General features: G+C 42.5%; 2 protein-coding genes across 9 annotated transcripts in view; one reads left to right on the top strand and one right to left on the bottom strand.

Moving 5' to 3' along the window:
* Nucleotides 1-9,627, top strand: part of Extl3 (exostosin like glycosyltransferase 3) — a 106,117-nt gene extending 96,490 nt beyond the window's left edge. For all 4 annotated transcript variants that reach the window (XM_078030806.1, XM_078030804.1, XM_078030805.1 and 1 more), the window contains 2 exons: nt 2,273-2,401; nt 6,547-9,627. In XM_078030806.1, the coding sequence (XP_077886932.1) occupies nt 2,273-2,401; nt 6,547-6,756 (339 nt within the window). In that variant the 3' untranslated portion in view covers nt 6,757-9,627. The remainder of the gene's footprint in view (nt 1-2,272; nt 2,402-6,546) is intronic.
* A 7,607-nt stretch (nt 9,628-17,234) lies between these two features.
* Ints9 (integrator complex subunit 9) overlaps nt 17,235-25,495 on the bottom strand; it is a 91,282-nt gene continuing 83,021 nt past the window's right edge. For 2 of the 5 annotated variants that reach the window (XM_005337223.5, XM_078030807.1), the window contains 3 exons: nt 23,207-23,305; nt 22,026-22,166; nt 17,235-20,216 (listed from right to left, as the gene is read on the bottom strand). In XM_005337223.5, the coding sequence (XP_005337280.2) occupies nt 20,040-20,216; nt 22,026-22,166; nt 23,207-23,305 (417 nt within the window). In that variant the 3' untranslated portion in view covers nt 17,235-20,039. The remainder of the gene's footprint in view (nt 20,217-22,025; nt 22,167-23,206; nt 23,306-25,495) is intronic. The other 3 variants (XR_013430169.1, XR_013430168.1, XM_021734506.3) reach the window with 3 other exon arrangements.

Raw genomic sequence — 25,495 nt, 5'->3', positions numbered from 1 at the left:
TATGGAGCCAGCCTAGGTGTCAATCAGTGGATGAATGGACAAAGAAAATGTGGTGTGTATACTCAGTGGAGTTTTATTCAGCCATAAAGAAGAATGAAATTGTGGCACTTTCCAAGAAAATGTCTGAAACTAGAGACCATTATATTAAGTGAAGTAAATCAAACTCAGGTCAAGGGAAATATTTCTCATATGTGGAAGCTAAAGAGAAAGAAGGAAGATAAAGGCAGATGTCATGGAAATCAAAGGGAAGCAATAGAGGGAAAGGACTAGGGGGTGGAAGGGAAGTGCTGGGGAGTGATATTGTCGGAACCGTATTGCTACAATGTGTACGTGTGCGCATATATAACGAGTCCGTTGTTAGCACAACCATAATGTACCAATAAAAAAATAAAAAGAATGGGGGGAAAAGGGCCCTAAATGTAAACTGTAGACTTTGGGTGAGGGTGATTATGATGTGTCGACGTAGGGTTACTGATCATAACAAATGTGTCACTCTGGCGGGGGATGGAAATGGAGAGGGCAGGGAATATGTGGAAAATCTCTCTACTTTGTTCACAATTTTGTGGTGAACCTAAAACTGCTCTAAAAAAATAAAGTCTCATAAAAAAAGAAAAAGTGTTATATTCACTTCAAACATCAAACTGTAAATGTCAAAAAATAATCCTTAGGTTTCTTAGGTTTCCAATGATGAGTTTTTCCTCCCTTTAAATTTTATTTTGAGACAGGGTCTCATTAAGTTTCTAATGAAATGGCATTGCTTAGAGTGTTTCTTATGAGATAATAAACTTGCTGCCTGTTACCTGAAGTTAACATTCTTTCAGCCCTCAAAAGTTGGCATTTTTTATAATCATTTTCTATTTTGTCATGTCTCCTAGACGTTCTTTATCTAACAAGATAATTGTGCTGAATGAAACAGTTGATCTGTGAGGGCATTAAAAAAAAAAAAATGGAGGCCAGGCCCTCAGTGTTCCTGCTTCACAGCAGTTGGCTGGAGCTTTGTGACCACAGCTCTCTGTGGATGGGTCTTACATGCATGAACCTGACCTGCCATTTCCACTTTTCTTAAGTGACATTTTAAAGAAATGCATTTATGTAGCTGAGTGTGGTGGCACTGCTTTTAATCCCAGCTTCTTGGGAGGCTGAGGCAGGGTGAATTGCAAGTTTGAGACCAGTCTGGACAACTTAATGAGACCCTGTCTCAAAATAAAATTTAAAGAAAAGGGAGGAAAAACTCATCAAAGGACTTTGGATGTAGTTCAGGCCTAGCATGAGTGAGTCCCTGGATTTGGCCTCCAGTAGTACAGAAACAAAAATCCAAAACCAAAAGTCGCCCGCTTGTCTTTGCCCTTGAAAGAAGGTAAATTGGTCATTCCAAATGTACCACAGTCAAGTTTTTTGATCATAAATGCCTAATAAAGATTTTGAACATGTAGCTAACATTTGTTTGTTTGTTTTTTGGTACTGGGGGTTTAACTCAGGGGCACTTTACCACTGATCTTCGTACCCAGCCCTTTGAAGGTGAGCCAGGTTCTCACCTAGTGCTCAGGCTGACTCCTGCCTCAGTTTCCCAGGGATCTGGATTACAGGAGCATGCCACGGTGCCTGGCTCTCCTCTGAGTGGGAAGGGAAGCAGTTGGAGGGTGTGGAGTAAAGGCAGGATAGGTTTGGAGTTGGACTTCTGTTTAAACACCCCCGTGTGCTGTGCGGGAAATAGCATGCAGGGAAGAGACACTGCAGCAGGGAGACCCTGGGTATGCCAGGCAGGAGGTGGTAATAGCTGGGAGCAGAGAGCAGCTGGTGGCCATGGTGAGGAGGAATCTGAGGCCAGAGAGACTGAATGTCTCATGGTTCTGTGATTTCTTGAGAACTGAGAAGATAACCAGTCTTTCTCCCCTCATTATTTCTTATCACCACTGTCATAGGTAGAATATTGTTCACCTGAACTGGTGTCTGGATAGGTTTTACAAAGCTTTGTTATTGATTTCAACATTGCTGAAATATCAATGAGATAACATGATGGGAGTTCGGTTTCTCAAAAGGGGGAACAACAGTAGTTTGAATGGGGTGATCCTTTACTGCAGATTTGTGTTGAAAGGTGGTTAGCAACCCTGGCCCAACTCTCCAGGTGCCAGTAGTGCTTCCCAGTTATTGCCACATCCCAAACACCTCCACACACTTTCAGCCAGTCCTTAGATCCATGCGTAGTTTTGCCGAAAGCCAAAGAACTGTGTCCTCTAACAAGAGTATGTGATTCCCTTTTTTCTCCTGACAGTATTATGCCTACCTGTATTCTTATGTGATGCCCCAGGCCATCCGAGATATGGTGGACGAATACATCAACTGTGAGGACATTGCCATGAACTTCCTTGTTTCCCACATCACTCGGAAGCCCCCCATCAAGGTGAGGCCCCACTACCTTTGGGACTGTGCATGCACACAAATTTAATTCATTTGCTTGGCTACGCTGCAGTCCATAAGGGTATTGTGCCTGAGTCCCCTTGTAAAGTGGGTAATGACCACTTGACTGCAGGATTAGAGTTGATACTACAGGGCTCTTTACTCCTGAGGTCGATGGATACTCCGAGGGCTTGGAACTTGGTGGAAAGGATGTTGCAGGTTTATTTTCACTCATCTATAATTGAAATTTAGTATTTCCTTCAGTTATAAAGTAGGCAACGAATGATTCCTAAGGATAGTGTGTGTGTGTGTGTGTGTGTATGCTATAACTGATCTGTGACCAGAAGAAATCACATATTTTCATATTAGATTTGCTGCAATTTCTTAAATTAGGCTTTCAGTCCATCACTGCTTTGAATTTGTGGTAGTTATTAACTCTTCCCTACATTTGGTTATTAAAGGTGTTAACAAAATAGCTATGTACATTACTGTATTTCAATATGATTTGTTTCTTCTGTAATCCCATGTAGTTTATTTTTTGCATTTAAAATCATTCAGGAGTCCACAGGCTTTACCAAGTTGCCAAATAGGAGGGTGGGGAGATGTGGGGTAGGTGTGTCCATCAAACAAGAAACTGAGGAGTTATGAGTTAACACACGGAAACCTCTAAGAAGTGCATGGCACATAAGGTACTAGATAAGTTATTTGCTCAAAAGCAGTAAACTCAGAATTCTGGAAATTTGCATTCTGATTTTTGTTCTGGAGTTGCTGATCAGGCTTGGACTAGATAAGCCAACTTCACATTCAGCACACAGAAAACTTGGTTCCATCCCTTTTCCCATCACTGCAGGCTCAGGCAACAAAGCACCCCAGTAAGGGTTAGGACACAGGTTTCCTTCGTGGGTGTGGTGCTGTGAGTAAATGATATCATGTGCATATTTCATTCTTGCATTTCAAAGGTAATTTCTAGATTAAGTATCTGCCAGCATGTTCTAATAACTTAAATCGTATTTAGGGGTAAACAGTGTGGTAACTAGAGGACATTTATTCAACACAACAAAGTATAACAAAGATGGAGAGAAATGCATTTGGGAGCCTCATGCATCCAGTTTCACTAAGCAAATCTTTTTTTTTTTCTAATCTTGTTTATTTTTATGTGGTCCTGAGGAGGGAACCTAGTGCCTCACATGTGCAAGGCGAGCCCTCAACCACAGAGCTACAGCCCCAGCCCCACTAAGCAAATCTTTTGCCATGTATTTCCCATGGTTATTCCTTAACTCCTGATCACCTTGTAGTTTTTTCTGTTGCTGAGACTTGTGGTAAAGCCTCACAAAAGAACACTTAGTAAACTCATGTATCAAATAGTTGATTTAAAAAAAAAAATTTGGATCATGATCACAGCTATACAAACAAAAGCAACACGTTTTCCAAGTATAGTGGCAGATCCAGTATTAAACAGTGAAAGGCATACTTCTTTATAATCTTTAAGGTAGAGAGGCAGAGGTCTCAAAGAAATTAAGGACTGGGGAAAATTTCCTATTCTTCACTTGTTCCTTTCTTCAGTGGCTGGACTTCAGTCAAGATGTATGCTTCTATTCCTGCCTCTGTAGGACATCAGATGGCATTATCCTTGAAATTTTGGAAATATCTGAGTGATTAGGTATGAAACTGTAACGGCAATCACCTGAGCACTGGCAGACATGTTTGTCTACTATGTTATTAGGCCAGTGTTTTCTTAGCTAAGCCTTTTTTTTTTTTAAAGATAGAGGAGGGGGAGAGAGAAAATTTTTAATATTTATTTTAGTTTTAGGCGGACACAACATCTTTGTTTGTATGTGGTGCTGAGGATCGAACCCGGGCCGCATGCATGCTAGGCGAGCGCGCTACCGCTTGAGCCACATCCTCAGCCCTAGCTAAGCCATCTTTTTGGTGTAGAGTGAGAGAAATAATTGGGCATGGTATACGTAACACTCTGTATGTGTGTGTCTGTGTCTGTGTGTTTGTGTCTGGTGCTTGACCCCAGGCCCTTACACATGATTGGTAAACACAAAGCTACATTATCAACCTTTTAATTTTATGTTGAGACAGGGTTTTACTAAGTTACCCAGGCTGGCCTTGAGCTTGTGATCCTCTTGCCTCAGCCTCCTGAGTAGCTGGGATTACAGGTGTGTGCCATTGCACCTGGCTGGATGCAACTCTTACCAAGTGAAAACTTCCAAAAAAAAAAAAAATTGGTGAATTTTGTCAATCATACTGAAATATAAGAACAATTCTAGATTGATACTACTTTTCTCTGGGTGGGGGGTGGGGACTGAACTCAGGGGCACTTAACCACTGAGCCCCCTCCCCCCACCATTTTTGTATTTTATTTAGAGACAGGATCTCACTGAGTTGCTTAGCACCTCATTAAATTGATGAGACTGGCATTTTAGTGATTTCCCCTTCTCTTTTCATCATATTTTCACTGTCATAATGTTCTTTTCCTTGTTTGAAATAGGATGATCAACTGCTTCCTTGTTTGAGTTAGGTTTGACTGATTTAGCAGTGTTCTTTCAATAATGTTCAGTGTCTTAACAATATTGACTTAAAGAAAAAGGAATTAATATATTACTTGGAATAATCTATTATTTTTGCAAGGAGGGGAAAGATGTAGTATGGAGATATGCTTCCTTAGGAATAAAGGATTAAAATCTTAGAAACCACTGAGAATAAGGGGAAGCTTCAGTGTGAAGGACTAGAGGGGAGGCAGGGGAGCTTCAGCCCATTCTCTGTTCTCAGTGGTCCTAGTTTTCAGCATCTACTAAGGATTTTCCTTACCATTACTGAGTACAGCAAGAACATTTCCACAGGACTCAATATAAATGTTCAAACTTGGGTTTATATTAATTTCCTATACATATATGTGTGTACATATATGACATATATATGTGTATGTATCCAAAAATATATTGGGGATACAGTGTCAGTGTTTTTACTGATGGGTTACATGATTTAAGACAGGTAGAAACTACTGCATCAGTAAAAACAGCAGTTAAAAATTAAAAAAAAAAAGATTTTAATATTTATTTTTTAGGATACAATACCTCGAACCCAGGGCCTTGCATGTGCTAGGCAAGAGCCCTACTGCTGAGCCACAACCCCAGCCCCCCAGCAGTTATAAAATCTTGTTGTTGAATGGAGTGATTTGCAGGTTAGAGGACTTCCTCCAAGGTTGGATTCTGGTGTCTGGGATGAGGAGGAACAGTTCAGGTTCAGTGAGAGCAGAGTGGAATGTTGGCCAGATATTCTCTGATATGTGGATGCTAACCCACAACAAGGGAGGGTGGGGAGGGGAAGAGTAGAAGTCCAATGGATTAGACAAAGAGAAATGAAGTGTGTGTTGGGAGGTGGGGCGGAATAGGAAGGACAGTAGAATTGGGATTGTGTGCCATGAAAATCTGCATTTGTTTCTTCCTGTGCCTGGGGTCACTGCGTTAGAAACCTGTCTAAATTATATTAGCATATTGAGGCTTTGCAGGACACACAAGTAGCATAAATTCTAGCCTCAGTTCTGTGTGTGACATTCTTGAGGTGACTTTCCCTTCACCATCTTGTGCTCCTCTGATCCTCCCTGTGTATTTATGATATCTGATCTCCCACCTTTCTTTTCCTTTTTTTTTTCTAGCTTCCACATGTAAGGAGAAAACATTTGATCTTTGATTTTTCTGAGTCTGTCTTATTTTATGAGCATGATGTTTTCCAGTTCCATAAATGGACATATAGTATTTTATAATCATTTAACTACTTCCCATTTGTTGGGTACTTTTCCAGTGTTTTGCTATTAAAAACATGAAATGAACAAAATTTTATTAACATCTTGCTATGCAACCAAGATAAATACTGGAAGTAGAATTACCGAGGCAAATAACACTAAATGTTGTAATGTCTTTGATATCTGTTAAGCTCAGGTCATTTGGAAAGTTAATGTTTTAAATATGCACATGGTGGGAAAGAGCCCTGAGCTCATGTCCTGGCTTCCGACTTTTTCTGTGTGAGTGGGGCCATTGGTTCTGCGTGTCACTGGAAATGGCGTTGGGTTGGCAAAGCTGCCAGGTTCCTATCAACCTGAGCATTATGATTCTTACGCTGTGTTTTCTTCCCTGCTCCCAGGTGACATCACGATGGACTTTCCGATGCCCAGGATGCCCTCAGGCCCTGTCACATGATGATTCCCACTTTCATGAGCGCCACAAGTGTATCAACTTCTTTGTCAAGGTGTACGGTTACATGCCCCTCCTATATACTCAGTTCAGGGTGGACTCTGTGCTGTTCAAGACCCGCCTGCCCCATGACAAGACCAAGTGCTTCAAGTTCATCTAGGGGCATTGCAGGTTTTGGGGAGAGGAAGGGGAGAGTGAGGGAGATGGCTCCCAAGGTTCCCAAGGTGTTAAGGACCTTGGGGACATCCACTGGGTGGGTGGCCCAGACCCTCTGCTGGGAGAGGCAGCAGGAAGAGTGGAAAGGAAATAGCTGCCTTTTTCTTGAAGTCGGCCACACTGGGCCTGGAATCCTTGGTCATCAGACCTGGGGTTTCCACACAGGGCACTGACTGATAGCGCACACTGAGGACCATGGGGACTCTGGAGAGTCACTCACTAGTTCAAAAGCCCAGGACAGCTGGTTTGTGGTTTTTAAATTCAATAACAACTATTATTATTATTTAAAAAGAGAAAGTTTCAGATCTGCCATTCAAGGCTTATTTATATATGTGTGCATATATACACGTATATGTGTATGTACATATGTATGCACACACATACATATACATATATATATATATATATATATATATATATATTTGGTGGGAGGAGTCTGAAATTTTTGCCCCTCTCTCTGTGGGAGGGTCCTACCAGACTCCTTGTGTTCTGCAATTTGGAGGAAATGGATTCTGGCCTTGTTACCTGGCTTATCCTTTACCTCTCCCATGCCCCAGGGACATCTGAGTGCAGAAAAAAGAAAGGGATGGACTTGGCCTTCTTACCAGGCCTTGGACAAGACTGGATCTGTGGTCTGTTCCTGACCCTTTCTTTTGCCAGCTGTTGATCTGTAATCAGCTTCTCCTGTTCCTCCTCCAGGGAGCTTGGGGATGATCTGCACCATGGAGAGAGCAGCTAAGTGGGGAGCGACCTGCTGGGTCTAGTGGTTGAGGATTTGTCATTAGGCCAGAGCTTGTCCCAGGATTTACCCCTGCTCTCTCATTCTCTCCCTTATTTGAGAGAGAGGAATAAAGCAGTAGAGAATGAGGCAGGAGTAAGGCCCGCACTGCCAAATGGCTCTGGTTGGCTGGCCCTCCTGGGAACAGCATGTGCCTCTGGAGTGGGGCTTCCTTCAGATGTTTTCTTGGATGAGATGCAGGAAAGCTGCAGGCTGTACCTGAAGATGTGGTTGTGGTCTGTGGGCCTGCTAGCTCTGGCATACAACAAGCACGTGACCTTTGAGGATCCCACCCGGCTGGCCGGGAAGAAGACTTGCAGCAAGGCACTTGGCCTTGGGATAAATACCTTGGTGAAATTCACCTTCCCCCACCTCTGTCTGGATCTCCACCTGTTACCTGTGGTTTTTGGACCCCTAATGCTAGGTTGTCTGTAGGACCCCCTGAGGTTTGGTGTGTGCTAGGACATTGGGAGGCTGTGATGTGCTAGGGCAGTTCAAATCCAGCCTTGGACTTTAACAGGCGTTCACAGTTTGTTATGTTTCCACTACTAGTTTAATTTCTGTTCCCTGGGCTGAAAGTGAAATAAGCTAATTTTGGTCACAGTGGCAGTGGGGGAACTCAGGAGGGTGTTGGTGTCTTTTGTTGGGGATTTAGCCCATAACCACTGTTTTTTTCTGAGCCCCACTTCTGGAAGTGGAGTTGAGCACAGGTTCCCAGCAGTCAAACAAAAGCTCAGGTCTGTCCTGGTCATCACATGCCTTAAGCCAGTTCCGTCTTCCCTAGACCTTGACATCCTGTGCTTCTATTTCTTGGGGTACATTCTCCTCCGGCCTGTGTGGACCAAATGGGTTCTCCACTGTTTTAAAGCCAGGCTCTTTCCTGTAGATTCCACTCAGCTCCAGAGCTGGCTTGACCCAAGGGAGCTCTCCTCATCGGCCAGCAGGCCCTAGGTCTCCCAGGCTGGCATCACCACACCTTCCCACTGGCATCTTGTGGCTCCTGCCAAGGCAGCTACCTGGGGAATTTGGTTATGCTTCTCAGCAACCAGCAAAGGGGTCCAGACCCCTTTACCCTACTTTCTAACTGCCCTTTCCTTGACTTCTGGACTATTAATTTTAGTAGTAACCTTCTTCTGTCAGGGGAGCCAAAGAGTGTGGTGTTTTGAGCTATATATGTGGCTGCTATTTTGTTTCTTTTAATGTGAGGATGCAGTAGAGACCTGGGGAAGAGCTGTCTGTGTGGCAGGACCCCACCCGCTTCAGTGGGGGCAGATCTGTGGGTCCCTCCATGCGGTTCATTCATGGATACCATCAAAATGTGCTGTAGGGAGGCTGTGATGTGGGAGGGTCAAACAGGGATAGCACTGTTGGGACTGACAGGACACTGACTTGAAGGACCCCTGGTCGACACTGACCTGTTCCTGCACTGTCCTCAGCAGTGAGGGGCAAGCAGTTGGACATGCATGTTTCTTAGGAAGGTGCTCCTGGGAGTGCCTGCTGTCTGCAGGATGGGATTGGGAGAGTCCCTGGGCCCTACCTTTGATGCTGCTTACTGTGGGACACCGGATAGTGGGGACTCTGCCACAGGGAAGCAGCCCTCCTTGGCTGTGTTCTGGAGAACTTGTTCCATGGCCTCAGCTCTCGATGAGACAGCTTTGCTTCCAGCTAGCCAGCTTGCTCTTCACGTTGAGGGCAAGGACTGCCCAGCTTGGTGACAGCCTCCTAGGTGCTCACAGGCCTTGCGTATTTGTCCCCAGCAGTGCTTCTGTTTGGTGGGGGCTGCGCCTCACACAGGACTCACCGACCCTGAACGGGTCCTGTCCAGGAAGAGGAGCTGGATGGCTGGGAGCCATCTGTCCAGGAGCTGCCTGGGTGTGCCCAGGGAGCACCTTGTTCCAGATGCTGCTTTGAAGGGGGCTCTTTGGTATCATGCCATGTGCATCCATCCACCCCTTTTCCAATCATGAGCACAATGGTCTTATGTTTTTTGTAAAAAAACAAAACAAAAAACAAAAATAAATGGAGACTTTAACTCAAGCAGCTTTGAAGTCTTTTTGTGATTTTCCTCAGCAGGGACAGAAGAGTGAACCAAGGTGCTGGCCTGATTCCAGGTGGTCACCAGTGCATGGTCAGCCGGCAGCAGTCCCAAGTCAGGCTGTGGGCTGTGACAGGTCTTGGAGCTGCTTGGAGTCTGGCTGAGGGGATGCCAAACGTGTATGGATGGGTCCAGGCAACCTTTCCAGCATCCATTTCTGGGATGAGTCGTTTTGACCAGACACGCATTCAGGTGTCACTTATTTCAGGGGCTGTGGTGTACATTCAGACTGCATTTTCCCACAGGAATTTTAAAGAGCGTCAGTTTGGTATATTGTGCTGGGGAAGCTAAGTGTCCGTGGCCCAGCAGAGGGGAGAGGGCTTGCTCTGTGGATCATGTGACTGACAGGAGTCACCTCTACCTACACCTAGTTGCTGCTGCTTCAGTATCACAGCCTAGTCCTTTGGAGTCTACAACCCTAGAACTTCCATATGACTGTGTCAGAAGCATACCCTGAGTCATGGAGGAGAATGGAAGAGATGGGAGCTTGGGTTGCGATGCCATCTAAGAATGCTCAAAATCAAAGCTTGTTGAAGCAGGGCTGAGGTTGATCAGACTCATTTGCAGCAGCTGTGGGGTCAGTCTAGAGAATGGACCTGAGGCGGCTGCCACCCAAGGATCTCCTTGTTACCACCTGCCCAGCCCCAGAGGACTTGAGGAAGCACATGAGGCCCCAGGCAGTGTGTCTCACTGCACATGGAGAAAATGTGCTCACTTCTGGCTCCAGTCTACCCAGGTACCCCAAGGGGTTTCTGCCAGCTGGTAATGTGCCCGTCACTCAAGTTGAAGGCTTGTGTTTACAAATATGCTATTAAGAAGGATAATGCTGTGATTGGGGGTATGGGCTCAGGAGTAGTGTACATGTGCTCAAATCCTGTGTTGCCTGTGACATTAGTGGAGAGCAATTCATCTATTTCAGGGCTTAACCGATAAGACGGCAAAAATTCTGCTTAATCATATGGTATAAAGAAGTAAAGAGCCCGCCATATGGCACACAGTGAAAACAACTCTTTTCGGTAAAATCCTGCAAACTTCTTGGTAGCTCTTCTGCATCCCGTCTGTTTTGAGTGCCAGGGCTTCGTTCATGGTTTGTCCGCAGCACAGCCCTCAGGATGCCTCCTCAGAAGTGTCTGTTGTCCCTGTGTCTCCTATCAGAGCCACAGGCTGGCTGACTATGGCCATTACCTCCTGAATGGTGATAGGTTACCACTACCCTGGTATCCTGAGGAAGCTTCCTGGGAATACAGCACCTAATAGGTGGTTTTCTGATGAATTAATTCTTTAAGGAACTGAAGATGGTCCTACCAAAGTCACACCCGACAGCAAGTTGATCAGTGCCTGAGTACTGCCAGGGCCAGGCACCAGGTACAGGAAGCCTCCACCCCTGAAAGCCTCAGACCCACTTATTATTAAAAAAAAAAAAAAAATGTTTTTGTTTTCCTGGTGCTGAGAAGCAGGCATGCTAGGCAAATGCTCTAACACTGAGCTAGCCCTCCGATCTCCTTGATGAAGGGAGTAAGATAGTGTGTCTAGATTTGAAAGCCTGGAGAGCATGAAAGTAGGGTGGGAAGCCCTGCCAGGGCCAGGTTTGATTTGCTATTTAATTTCATCTGTTTTCTGATCTGTTTAATTAGGCAAATTGTTATATCTTTCTATATTTGGCTTTATGTTTATGAAACTACAAATCCTGGTCAATAAATTGAAGGGCCGTCAGCACAAAATTATTTAAATTTTATCTCGGGTATTAGTTCCAGGGCTGGGGTTGTAGCTCTGTGGAAAAGTGCTTGCCTAGCATGTGAGAAGCACTCGGTTCGATCCTTAGCACCACATAAAAACAAATCAGTAAATAAATGGCATTCTGTCCATCTACAACTAAAAAATATTAAAACTATTGGCTCCAATATCTTATTATAAAAACATAAACCGTGTACCCACCTGCCATCTGACTCCACTTGACTTATGGCAGTCCACCTCTCCATCCCCAGCCACTTATCCATCCTGGCTCATCCTTTCATCTTTCCTATTTTTGGTACATTGCCAAATAAGCTAGTGACATCAGTATACTTGCTTCTAAATACATAAGCACATACATCAATCGGAAGTAATATGGTTTTTTGGGGGTTGGTTTTTGTACTGGGATTGAACCCAGGGGCGCTTAGCCACTGAGCCACATCCCCTGTCCATTTTTTATTTAGAGACAGGGACTTGCTGAGTTGCTTAGGGCCTTGCTAAGTTGCTGAAACTGGCCTTGAACTTGTGATCCTCCTGCCTCAAACTTCTGAGCTGCTGTTTGTTTTTAATGAAAAAATTGCACACTAAAAGGCACAAATCCTAAGTGTGCATTCTCTTGACTCTTACACTCTATAACCCAAACCCCTCTTAAGATATAGAACGTTGCTCAATCCAGAAAGTTCCCAGTCAGTCCCTACCCTCACCACCTGAAGACAAGTAATGCTCTTATTTGTTTCCATCTTGAATAATTTTCCTTATCCTGGAATTCATGTAAATGGTATCATACAATTTTTATTTGTATGAGGCTTCCAGGAACTTAGCAGTGTTTTCGTGATCCATCCAATGTTGCAGGTGTTAGTTCATCTGGTACTTTTTATTGCAGAGCAGTGTTCCCTTGTAGGGATATAATAAAATCTTTCCATTTTATTAACAGATACTTGGGCTCTTTCCAGTTTTGGTCTTTATGAATAAAGTTGCTGTGAACACTCATGTACAAGGCCTTTCCTTTCTCTTGGATAAATACCTGAGTGGAACATTGGGCAATATGGTAGACTCAAATGTGTTTGCTTTCATAAGAAACTGCTAGATCTTTTTGCAAAGTGAATGTTTGATTTTGTACTATCAGCAATGAAGTGTTCTAGCTCTGCGTCCTCACTGCCGTGAGATGGTATCGATTGGTCCTCTTGATTGATTTTAGTAGATCTGGAAAATGAATGATGATTGTATCGTAAAGTTTCAATTTGCATTTCCTTGATGACCAATGATGCTAAGTATTTATCATAGGCTTATATCATTTATGTATATTTCCTTTATGAAGTATCTGTATAATTTTTTTTGTCCATGAAAAGATTGTTTAGTGACACATTTGTCATAAAGTTGGCATCAGAGTCCACTGTTCATGTTGTGTGTTTAGTTTTTGACAAATGTATTACAACATGTTTCTACAATTACCATTCCATATGGAACGTCTCACTGCCTGAAAGGCCCTCGTTTCTTATGAGCCACCCGTTGACTTGTCCCTACCCTCCAGTCCAGGTTTGCCTTTCCCAGAATGTCGCTGTTGGACTCCTCCTGCACACAGCCTTTTCACGTTGGCTTCTTCCACCTAATACTATACATCCAAGTTTCCTTAATTCCGTTGCATGATTTGATACTCATTTCTTTTTTTTTAAATCACTGAATAACCTTCCATCCTATGGATATATTGTCCTTGAGTTCTAGGTGGGTTTTTAAAAAATATTTATTTTTTAGTTATAGGTATAACTATAACACAGTGTCTATTTACTTTATGTGGTGCTGAAGATCGATCCCAGTGCCTCACACATGCTAGGGCTCTACCTAGTCACAGCCCCAGCCCTCAGGTGTTCTTTACCCTGGACAATTAGTCCATTCCCAGGTACATCTTATGTAACAAAGTATTTTTCCCAGCTTGTGGGAAATTTTTGATGAGATAATTTTTATCTCATCAAAAGAGATAAAATGAGGGATTTTTGATAAGATAATTTTAACTTTATTACTGCTTTCTGGGCCTTAAGAAACCTGTGCCTACCCTAAATTATGAATATGGTGTTATTATATATTTTTCTACTAGAAGTTTTTGGTGTTACCTTTTATACTTTGGTACGTGATAGCGATCAAGGTTCTAATTCTTTTTTTTTTAAAATACAGATATCTTGGGCTGGGGTTGTGACTCAGTGGCAGAACACTTGCCTAGAAGTGTTGGGTTAGATCCTTAGCACCACATGTAAAATAAGGGTGTTGTGTCCATCTACAAATATATATATATATATAATATGGGTAACTAATCATTCCAGCACCATTTGTTAAAAAGACTTTACTTTCTTCATGGGATTGATTTGGGGACTGTGCTGAGACAAAGTTATCACTGAACATTTCTGAGCTCTCCTATTCCGATGACTCCTTGTGCCAGTACCGTTCCGTCTTCATTGGTAACTTCATTTCATTAGCCTTGAAATACAGTATGAGTCCTCCAACTTTGCTCGTCTTCTCCAAGATTGCTTTAAATATCAGTTACTTTTTTTTTTTTAAAGAATTTTTTTTAATATTTTTTTTTTAGTTTTAGGTGGACACAACGTTCTTATTTTTATTTTTATGTGGTGCAGGGGATTGAACCCAGCACCCCACGCATGCCAAGCGAGTGTGCTACTGCTTGAGCCACATCCCCAGCCCCAATTAATTTATTTTTATATGGTGCTGCGGATCGAACCCAGGGCCTCGCCCATGCTAGACGAGCGCTCTACCACTGAGCTACAACCCCAGCCCCTTCTGTTGATTTTTGTTTCTATTTTCATTCAACTTTCTTTGGGTTCAGTTTGTTGTATAGTTTCTTAAAGTGAAAATTTAGGTCAATTTTATGTCTTTTCTATGAACAATAAAGCTATAAATTTCCTTTTAAGCACTATGTTAACAGTGTGATATAAATTTTGAGCTGTTATTTTTATCATCACTCAGTTCAAAACATTTTCTAATTGATTTTGGATGTCTTCTTTGATTTATGAATTATTTTAGAATTATGTTTGATTTGCCATGTTCTGAAATATTTTATGAAGTTCTAACTGAGAGAACATTTTCTATATGATTTCAAACCTTTTAAATGTAGAGAGACTTGACCTGTCACCTAGGATATGACTTTCATAGTAAATATACGATATACACTTGCAAAAAAAAAGGGGGGGGGGTGAAGTTATGCAGCTAAAGAGCATAGTATATAAGAAATATCAATTTGTTCAGGTTATCCATTAATTTACCAATTATTTTTATCAGGTTACTTTAGTAATTACTACATTGGTGTAAGAATTTACCCCTTACCAATACTGTTGATTTTCACTTATTTTGGAGTTATCCGTCCCTGTCGTCTTCTTGGGCAGTGTTCTATATCTTGAGGCTGTGCCAGCTGCTTTCACTTTCTTTTCACTTGGCTCTTCCTCTTTCTGTTTAATGTGCATTTCTTGCAGGTAGTATATAGTTGGTTCTTGTTTTCAACCTATACTTAGCAGGCTTGTTGCAGGGAGCAACAGAGATTCCCAGAGATTGCTGCAGAATACAGAGTTCAGAGGTCCTGCTCTGAGTCTCTGACCTGGGATCTTCCCCTCATTATAGCAGCCAAGGCTGTCCTGAACTGCATCCTGTTATTCAGGCTGCTACAACCAGGTTTTCTGAACAAGTTTAGTTATCCTGCAGTGCTCTTTAGTCTACCCTGAAGATGTGAACTCACTGCCATTTATTCCTCTCTTTAAGTTCTGAATCCTTCAGTTGGGCTAGGATTTTCCTTTACTTGCTAATGAGTTCAGTTCTGTGTGTATGTGTGTGATTATTATTCATTCTATCTAGTATTGTTACTGTTTGATCTAATCTGCCTGCTTGAAGCATCTAGATTTACAATTTTATATGTGGGAGGGTCAGGTCTGATGGGGGCTATTTATTACATGTGCATTTACCTTTGTACACATTGAAAAAAAATTGATAGTAAATATTTTAGACTTTATGGGCCACATCAGATTTGCTATGCAACATCATCTTTATTTCTGTAGTTTAAGGGGGCTGGATTTAGCTTGCAGGATGCAGTTACCATCTATTTCATTAGTAAGCCCTCCACTGAGCACTTGCCTAGCAATGTGAGGCACTGGGTTAGATTAGTATTTTAGAGCATAGTTTGAATGACAGTGATTTCAATGACAGGAATTTTTCCATGTATGTTTGGGTTCTCAAGTTTACAAATTATAGTTAAAGGAAAACAACAACAAAAACCCTGACTACCAGGAAAGGCATATTAGGAGTGTAATTCTTACACATTTCTAAGATTTTCTTCCCTTCTTTCCCAAAGCCTCATGTTGAGACAAATAGAAAATACAGACTGTCCCCAAAGCACTTATGGTCCTGGAAATTTGTTCCTCTGTACTTGTGAGTTGTTCAGGGAAAACTCTAATTTTGTCTTGTTATTATAGTGAGCTAAAATTATTGGAGACAGCATAATGCACAAAATGTAGTAGTAGGTGCTTAATACATGCTCACCAATTGGAAGGTGCTTATTGATTGACAAGTGAGCATTGTAATTAGCTACCAGACTAAATAATATTGAATAAAATATGCTAGCCAACTTATTTTATTTAGGTGATATGTTTATTAACTCGGAATCAATCACTTTTGTGAATGATTTTACAGTTGTACATCTGGAATATATAAACGGTTAGGAATTATTACTGTGGTTTACTGCAGGAGAGTACAGGGTAAAACCCTGCTAACATAAGAATCATTATGTCTCCATTTTTTTCAGGGGCCTCCAATACCAATGTAAGAAACAAGCAATAGTCTCTGTGCTTAATGACAAGATGTGGGTAAAACATTTTTCAAAGATGTATAGTCCTGTGACTCAAAATATACACACACACACTTACACATAAATAATATTTTATGATATGATTAAAATCTGTATGTAATGGGCTGATATGTAATGGGCTGCCTGGGAGTAGTGAAGACTAGCATTTAACCTTTAGAAAAGAAAGTTCATGATCAATGCTGGCTCTGGCCCACAGCAAGAATAGATCTCTTTGGCTCGGCTGTATACTGCCTATCTTCAGGACTTAGTTGTGACTTCCTGCAGAATTGTAGGCTCAAAGAAGAGGAATATTACTTGTGTATAGTTCCACTGGAGAGAATCTGGAAACAGGTAGTGTGAAACAATGAAGTCAGTGTTCACTTCTCCTGGCTGTAGAGGAAAGAGGCAAACAGCATCTCCCTGTCCCTCCTACCAGTTTGCTTGGCTCATCTTATGACACCATCATATAGCTTTGGAGGTTCCACAACTCTGGTTTCTGCAGAAAACTCCAAATTCCTGCCTTTATAGGTTACCTCACGAGGCCAAAAGGTATAGGCTCAGGAGACAAGGAGGCCCAGCTCCTCAATCCTGACACAGGATATGGAAGGCAGAAGCTACTTAAACTGTTTTCCATCCAACACCTAACTGACCATTAAGAGGGATGCCTTTGAGTCAGAAGATCTCAGCTGAGCCACACCAGATTCCTGACCCACAGAAATGGTAAGCAAAGAAATGCTTTTTAAAAAAAAAAATTTTTTTTTAGGTGTAGATGAACACAGTACCTTTATTTTTATGTGGTGCTGAGGATTGAACCCAATGCCTCACACATGCTAGGCAAGTGCTCTACCACTGAGCTACAGCCCCAGCCTCAAGAGATGCTTGTTTTAAGCCACTAAGTTTTGGCGTAATTTTTAATGCAAAAATAAAAGCCACTATACCACTTTGTGGAAAGTCATGTTAAAAAAAAAATTTTAGACAAAATAAATTTAGTAGTTTATTCCAGCAAAGATTCATGAATCCAGTCGTGCTTAGAAGCAAGAGAGATTCCAGGTGCTCCCCTGTAGCATCATGGACGGTGAGCTTTTATGAGTCCGAAAGACAAGAAAACATTTGAATAGTTCAGAGTGGAAAGGCCCTAATCCAGGTGAGCTGGTGGTGTCATTCTCCTGTTCCACTTGTGAAGGAATGTGAAGTGCTCTCTCACCCCTGTTACTACTTTGTAAAAATAGACATAAATAACAAAATTAGGTCACTCGACTCTTTAATATGAATTAACACTTAATCACTATTACACTGGCTTTTTTGGGGTGGTGGTGTTGGTAGGTGCTGGGGATTGAACTCAGGGGCCTCGCACATGCTAGGCAAGTGCTCTATGACTGAGCTAAGGCCTCGCCCCAAGTTTTTCCTAGATGTCAGACTCTTGACCAGGTGGGTACCAATCAGTAGTTAGGGTTGCATTTCCAATAGGCAGCTTCTCCTTTCTTTTTGGGTCTCTTATTAACCAACCTATTTTGATTCCCAAACATTTGACTTCAGATGTTCCTTCTCAGGGCCGGGGAAGGCCAGCTCTAGATTTTCTGTCTGCTCTAAAGAATGCTCTGCCTCTGTCTTCTGCCACTAAGTAGGGTGGTGATGACTTGATGAAAACCTCCATGATTTATAAATTACTTCAGCCCGTCAAGCATTTGCTGACTTATTGGTACTTAACATCTGTTGGTCTCAGTACTTACCCTTGGGCTCTCTAGTCAAACTTTTTAACAAAAGTTAGACTCTGACAAATCCTAGGGCACTTCTGGACATTTATATAAAACAACTGTTTTGGTTTCTTTTGAGCTTTATGATACTTTTGCATTTTTAAAGAGGTTTTAAAAATTCAACTCTGATCTTCTCAAAAGTTTCATTACAAAGGATGCCTGCATGTGATACATATTTACAGTTTCCTTCCTGGAAACAAATTTTTTTTTGGTGGTACTAGGGATTGAACCCAGAGGTGCTCTACCTCTGAGCTATATCTCCAGCCACATCTTTTATATTATGACAGGGTCTTACTGAATTGCTAAGGCTGGCCTTGACCTTGCCATCTTGCCTTAGCCTCCTGAATTACTGGGATTACAGATGTGTGCCACCATGTCTGGCCAAAACTAAATTTTCATAGCATGGCCCTTCAGTCTCTTCAGGCTGACTCTGTCCCATGCTGGTATAATCCCATAGTTTTTTGAAACATCCTAGGCACCTCGAAGGAATGATCCATACATAGGAAAACAGAAACCTGCATAAGCATTCTTGTGCCTGACTTGGCCAAGTTGGAAATGGAAAAAATAAGGTGGTTCTTTTCTTCCTTGTGTTGGTCAGCTTTGTATTGCTGTGACCAGAATACCTGATAAAAACAACTTACAGAAGGAAAAATTTGTTTTGCTTCAAGGTGTCAGAGGTTCCGGCCATTAATACAGGAACTTTTGGGGGCACTTCATATCCAAACCATAATCTAATACGCCTCTAAAGAACAACTCATTCCCAGTGATAAAATCACTCCAGAGAACTGAAGATCAACTCTCCACAAATCCTAAGCCACTAGTTCCCTAGAGTTTTTTTTTTTTTTTTTAAAATAGTTCCTGCGTTATTTTCCTGTTGTGAAACTCAGCTGTTAGAACTAGAGGGATGACTGGCTTTCAGTCAGACTCTGAGAGCAGCAGTGACTGGGCTCACCACAGGCTTGTGCTCCCCTGGGCCACAAGGGACATAGATAGCTGGAGTGTGGGTTCTAGTCTACACTGGGATTAGATGTGATCTGGTAAAAATTGGCTTTAAACTATTGATACCCAGCATTATTTCAAATGCAGTAGAGTATTTTTCTCTAAGACCTCTTTCTACGTGGCTCACTACGTGGACCTCACTGTGTGGCTGTGGGCATCTGAGCAGACCCTGAGGATCCGCAGGAAAGGCAGTTCTGTCACTTGGTGAACATCATGCTTAATATAAAGAAGTATACAGTGTCAGCAGGTAGTATGATCTTACAATACACCCATCGGTGTTATGCAATATATGACTGTACTTGCTAGGGCCTCCCTGGAAAGTCAAGGCTGGTATCATGGATCTGTCGGTGTTTTTCATGTATACAGGCCTAGGTAAATTATATTAAAAGGTATTTAAGCTTAAGAAATGTTTTTTTGTAAACAATGCTGGGTTGTATGATCAAATGTACACAAACTAAAATTTGCGATGGCATTTTCTTAGTTTACGATGCCCCCCCACCCCCACTAAATCATTGTTTAAATTGTAGGTTCAATAGAATGCAGATACTTCTATAAAAATACATTTTATTTACAAAGATGGGCCATTCTGTGTAAGGATAGACGGCTTATTTTGGAGGATCATCTTATTACTTGCAGCACTAAAGGCAGGTAAATAAAATCAAACACTAGTTCCCCTGCCCAGAGCCAGTGAATCATGAAAAACAAACATGGGCCATATGAGACAACAAGCCAGTCACCCTTTACTTCCCTGTCCACTGTGAGCCTCTTGGAAAGGGTTTCTGTCACCCTTCAGCTACTCAAAAACCAGAATTGAAAATGATTCTAAAGTTCAAAGGGAATGTTCTTGCCTGGACTAGAAGATCCTGGTCACAGCTTCAGCTCATTTCCCTCCAGCGCCATCTCTTCATTCCTGACGCCAGAGGATTCCAGACACACTGAAAGGCCTTTCCTGCCCTTCCTCAGATGGCCAGTGCTGGGAGCCATGATGAAGGACTGTAGGATCGCAGGAGTGAAAATGGCTCTTATGTTCCATTCAGAACTTCTGTAAGAATTTGAGGACAAGATCCCGTAGTCGAACCCTCAGCATCTCGTCATTGTCACAAATGATATGAGTTGAATCTTCTTCAATTTGAATGAGTGTCTCGGCTTCCTGGAGCAGAACAATATGGCCCTTGGCTGTGTCTTCCACCTTAATATCACTGAAGCCATGCTGTACAGGGAGAAAGAAAAGGTGAGGAGGGTGGAACTCTGAAAAGTAAGGGCTGACTGAAAAGGAAGATGATATTTTGAAACTGCAGGATCTAAAAATGACACTTCCTAGGCCTGACTAAACTCTAGGAAGAGGCATTTTGATATTCCTCAGTACAACTCTTTTGATTAACAGGGCTGACCACAGCAACAGAATCCTACCATAGTTTCATATACTTTATAAGAGGCCCTGACATGCAAAATCTCATGAAAACATGACAATTTCCACAACCCATTTTGTCATCCCTGTTAAACCCATTCAGGTTTTTGTAAGTGACTTGAGCACATCCAGGGCCCTGTGTTCAGGAGTCTGGGATGCCAGGTGATTCTGGGCCTCTGCACCTGCGTGCCCCCCCACCCCCAAAAAAGCCACATCGTAAGTTTCAGCTGTTGTGAGCTCCCAGAAAATGCTCTTCATCACAACATGTACCAGTGACCTTGGGATTTGGCAAATCCCTTTCAAGGGGCAAGGAGATAGGCAGCAGGACAATCATCTTTCCAGCTGTCTCTAATGCTAAGTATGGAGTTTTCTTACAAATCAGGTATAAATTAGAAAAAGAAGTGAAGAGCACTACCAGGGGGAGACTATTTTGTGCACTGAGCTCTGGCATGGGTTTGGACAGGTACTGAGATTTCTCTTGCAATTACGAAGTAAGGCAGACAGGCCCAAGGGAACACTCAGCAGGGACCCACAGTTAGTCTGTGGATAAGCCAGGCAGGGAAAGCAAGTCATTCCCAAGTGTTTCAAAAAGAAGTCAAATTTCAGGCCCATGACCAGGGACCAGGAGCCCTGTAATGTAATGTGGAAGGTGGAGCCAATATGATCACTTAAGCACATGTAAGAGGGTTGAGGAGAGCTGGTTCAGAACATTGAAAGCTGAAACCTACACAAGAGGAAGCCTTTATTTTTTAAGGCTAGAAAAGTTGGCAATTGAGATATTTAGTTTGAACTAAAGATGATTATTAATAGTTTAGCAGGGGACTTGTCTTTCTAGGAGTCACCAGAGTTAACCACAGTTCTCATAAGAGGCGTGCAACAGCACCATCTTGAAGCAATCCCTCCCCTTCCTCGTAAGCACTCTAGCAATCACTGTTGGCATTAGAATTTATAAAGTCCTGAGGCTGAAGCTAAAATGAGAGAACTTTCAGGTTATAAGAAATCTCTTTTTTGGGAGAAGCAGCCATGGGGGCCCAGTGGGTAGAGATGGCTGCTGAGACAGAAAGACAGGACAAGTGTGCTCCCAGATGACTGACCCTATCTGCTGGACCAATTTTCCAATTCCCAGGGACCTAGCATCATTGATCCCCTCCCCTGACACACCAAATCCTCTCAATTGAATAGAGACCTAGATCTGCTTAGACAGCCAGTGGCCTTTCTGTGGAAAAGTGTGGCTCCAGCACGGATAGACCCTGTGTATCCTAGCCTGCCTCACCTGTTTTTGAAGATGGGCTGTTTCTCAGTCTTCCTGTTTTACAGCAAGTGGGTATGGAGAGGCATTTTGCTAGCTACCTAGCAGTAATGGATGGAAGGACAGGAATGGTGGTGAGAAATAGTTCAGGGCTACCTGGAGAAGGAAGGCATTCTCTTGGCTCAACTCTGTAAACCTTTTGCTGATTCTGTCCCGACTGACCTTGGATCAGAGAGACAGTAGAGGACAACAGCTTTTGGACAGTGGGATCTCAGTGAAAATGGCAACACATGTTCCTTGGAGCTAGGGAATGACCATGAGCCACAGATAGCAGGCCCACACTCAGTCTGGTGTTTGCTCACCTTCTCCAGGGTCTGCACGAACTGCTCCACAGGGATGGAGCCGCTCAGCAGAGGTTTCAGCACTTGGCAGTCCGGAATGTCCTCACTTACCCGCTGCTTTCTCTTTTTTCCACTGGTGGGCTGGGTGGGTCTGGGTGGTGGCTAGGGCAAGGAAAAAAGCACAGAGCTCACTGAGCACTTCCTCTTAAGACATCTGTTTTGTTGTGTCCTGCAGAAGCCTCTCCTCTGATGTAGAGGTAGTGGGGGCTCTCTGACCTGCAGTTACCAGTGGTGTGAAAACGCACCCAAGTCCAGGCTATCAGCTGGGCTCCATTTGAGCCAGTGCAAAACCATCTACATGGATCAACATCTTAGGTGCCTTTTAACAAAATTCTCTTTAAATTTCCCATCAATTCAATTTAATAGTGGTTAAGGACACTGGCTGGAGGGTCTGATGTAGCTTTGTCGTCTTCTAGCCGAAGAAACTTTTGTTCAAGAATCTAACAGTCAGATAAACTGCCTATAAAATGAGAATTTTAAGGGGATTTTGGGGGTATGAATAAGGAGAATGTATGTTAAGGACACAGCTCAGTGGCCAACATTTTAAGTGGCAAGAAGGAGCCCACGATATAGGGGCACAAAAGTCAGAGTTCGAAGTCTGAAAGGAATTCTAAAGAGACAAGTGCCACCAACCTGTGCCAGGCCTTGGGCCTTCACAGTCTGAGGGGTGTGCTTGCATTTCCAGACCTTGGAGGGAGCGCCTGTACCTGCTACTTCTCAGGTCTCCCTTCTGCACCCACTTAGCCATGCAGAGGGAATGCACAGAAGTTTGGGAGTGATGCTGATGCTTCCAGAGCTGTGCCTGCCACTTAGGACAATGTGTGGCCTCATCTTCAGTAAAATAAGTAGAAAGGAACCCTTTGGGGCTGGGGTTGTGGCTCAGCGGTAGAGCACTCGCCTCACATGTGCCAGACCCTGGGGTTCCATCCTCAGCAACACATAAAAATAAATAAAAATACAACTAAAAGTAAATATTAAAAAAAGAAGTGCCATCTTTGCTTCAAATATGCACTAAGTAGCGTGGTCTCCAGTTTCTGCTACTTTGGGAAATGTTGCCTAGGGAGCTGGCTCAGCTGCCAAGACCATCCTGAGGAGAGGGTCTCTGCAGGGTCCCCACCCAGCTCCCCACCTGCCCGAGGTACCTGAAGCACGTGCTTGTTATCTTTAGTGTGCAGCACAGCTGAGACAGTTGCCAAGGAGATGCCGGGTTTGATCTCCATGGGCACCAGGGAATCCGCGAGCTGAAAGGAAATGTGGGGTTTTAGGTGGGCTCCCTGATCAGAAGGGAAGGGTGCTGAGCTGAGGTGTCCAAGGTCTGGAGTGAGGAGGCCACTGGGTTTTGGCCCCACCTTCCTGGTAGATGGTGACCCCAAAGGCTCAGCCTGGTGGAAAGGGTACCAAATCACGCAAGGGGCTGAATCTCTAGTGAAGATCATTACTATTTTCTCCTTTGAATTGCAGTCTAAAATGACCAAATAACTTTTGAGGAAGAAAAAGAATTACAAATTTACAGTATTTACAATATAGGGAAACAAAAAATGTAATAAATGCCCACTAGTAAATGAATAATTAAATATATGATACATTTATGACAGATCACTATGTAGTCCTTAAAACTGAAGCTTTTGGAATAACCTTAACCACATACTTAGGGTCACGTGAAAAAGCCCCCGAGGCACAATGCCACCACACGCTCAGTTCTCACATGAATATCAAACAGATATCCAACAGCGTTATTTCTAGTGTTGGGACTTGTTTTTTTGTCCTTATTCTTAATAACATTAACATATCATGGGTTTGCATTATTTTAAAATGAACTGATAAACATTTTAAGTGTCTTTGTTTGAATTTGTATTATAGTAAATATCAATAGCTCTAACCCTCACAAACAAAAGCTCCCACAGATCCTAAGTTTTAAGAAGTCTTGAGACCAGAAAGTTTGAGGCCTGACGGCCAAGAATATTGAAATCTAAATGTAGGCCTTCAACCCCAGCCACTGTCAAATGTCAGACAAAAATAATCCCAAGTGCCCAGGCCAGTGTCTTTTATTTTAAGATGAGAAAAATAAAATGCTAAAATATATTAAATCACTATAAAATTAGAAGTGGGAATAATGAGCCCAACTTCTATGTTAACAACAAAACCAAAATTTCCTTTTTAGAGTGGGAAACCTGCTTTCAATTCTCCCCTAGTGGTGAAAAAAAAAGTTTATCATGAGAGCCAAATTACTGAACAAAACCAATCCAATGAAGATGCTATTAACCTAATGGATTGGGCAACTAGGAGTCTAAACCAATCAGCCATTTCCTTAAAGTTCCAGTTGAAGTATTCAGAAGGACAACTGTGGAGGCTGCACTGAAGGATTGATGTGTTACCCAGAGAGCTGTGGTGGGGGTAGGGGGGCACCCACGACGACACTGAACTAGTCACTGTGGCACCTCTCTCATGAATGAGCTACACTTACAAACTGCTTAGTCAAGACAAGTCTGAGTTGTTGAATTCACAGGCTCCAACTAGAACAAATTTCCTTTAAAAAGAATTATTAGACTACAGACATTCAAAAGACCTTCTAAGTAGTCAGCTTGAGAAGTGTGTGTGTGTGTGTGTGTGTATATGTATACGTATCTGTGTGTCTTTCCAGAACTTTATAGCTTAACATGTCTTTGACTTCCCCTTTTAAAAATCTTTATAACCAAATATAAGAAGATGAATTTCATTGCTTTGAAATTAAAATTCAGTTTGTGTCATATTTCACCAAGCTCGATCACTAGATGTTATTACAAATAACTTTTGTTGAAAATTATTTTCAGCAGTTAAATCCCTTTTCCAAAGACAAAGATTTACCATGTGTGACAGCACATGGGTCTGGCCTACATGTCAGAAGGCCCCTTGCCGGCCAGGTGCCTTGTCCTCACCTGCCTTCCCCATGCCTGGACTCACTGTAGCTGCCTAAACACACACTGCTGGCCGCTCTGCCCTGGGAGGATGCCTGCCCTGGGAGGATGCCCTCCCAAGGAGCTGCAGCAGGCAATAGTGGCTATTAAACATGATGACTGTCTACTTATATCTTCATAAAAAACGTATGGCTTGCATTTAAAAACTAGTTCTGTATTGCTGAATCAATTTTACCTAAATTAATTATTAAAACTAGCTTGGTTCTCTTTAATCTATTGTTCTTAATTAAGAAAATCACCCTGGTTAATTCTGGAAAGGAATCCATGTACCAGGACTGGATCCACACCAGCTTTGTCAGGCCATGGAAAAAGACAACATTCAGGACCTTGATCTCATCCAAAATCTGGATACAGTTTCTGAACCTCAAAACCCCAAAAGACTTTTGGGTACACTGATTTTTAACAATAAGTTTGCCTATTCCCCTTTAATATCTGTTAAAACCCATTCAAGTTGTCTTAAGAGGCAAAAGGAAGACA

This window comes from Ictidomys tridecemlineatus, chromosome 14, assembly GCF_052094955.1.
Source record: "Ictidomys tridecemlineatus isolate mIctTri1 chromosome 14, mIctTri1.hap1, whole genome shotgun sequence".
Taxonomy (NCBI): Eukaryota; Metazoa; Chordata; class Mammalia; order Rodentia; family Sciuridae; genus Ictidomys; species Ictidomys tridecemlineatus.
The sequence above is the reverse complement of the archived record's forward strand: the minus strand, read 5'-3'. Positions and strand labels throughout refer to the sequence as shown.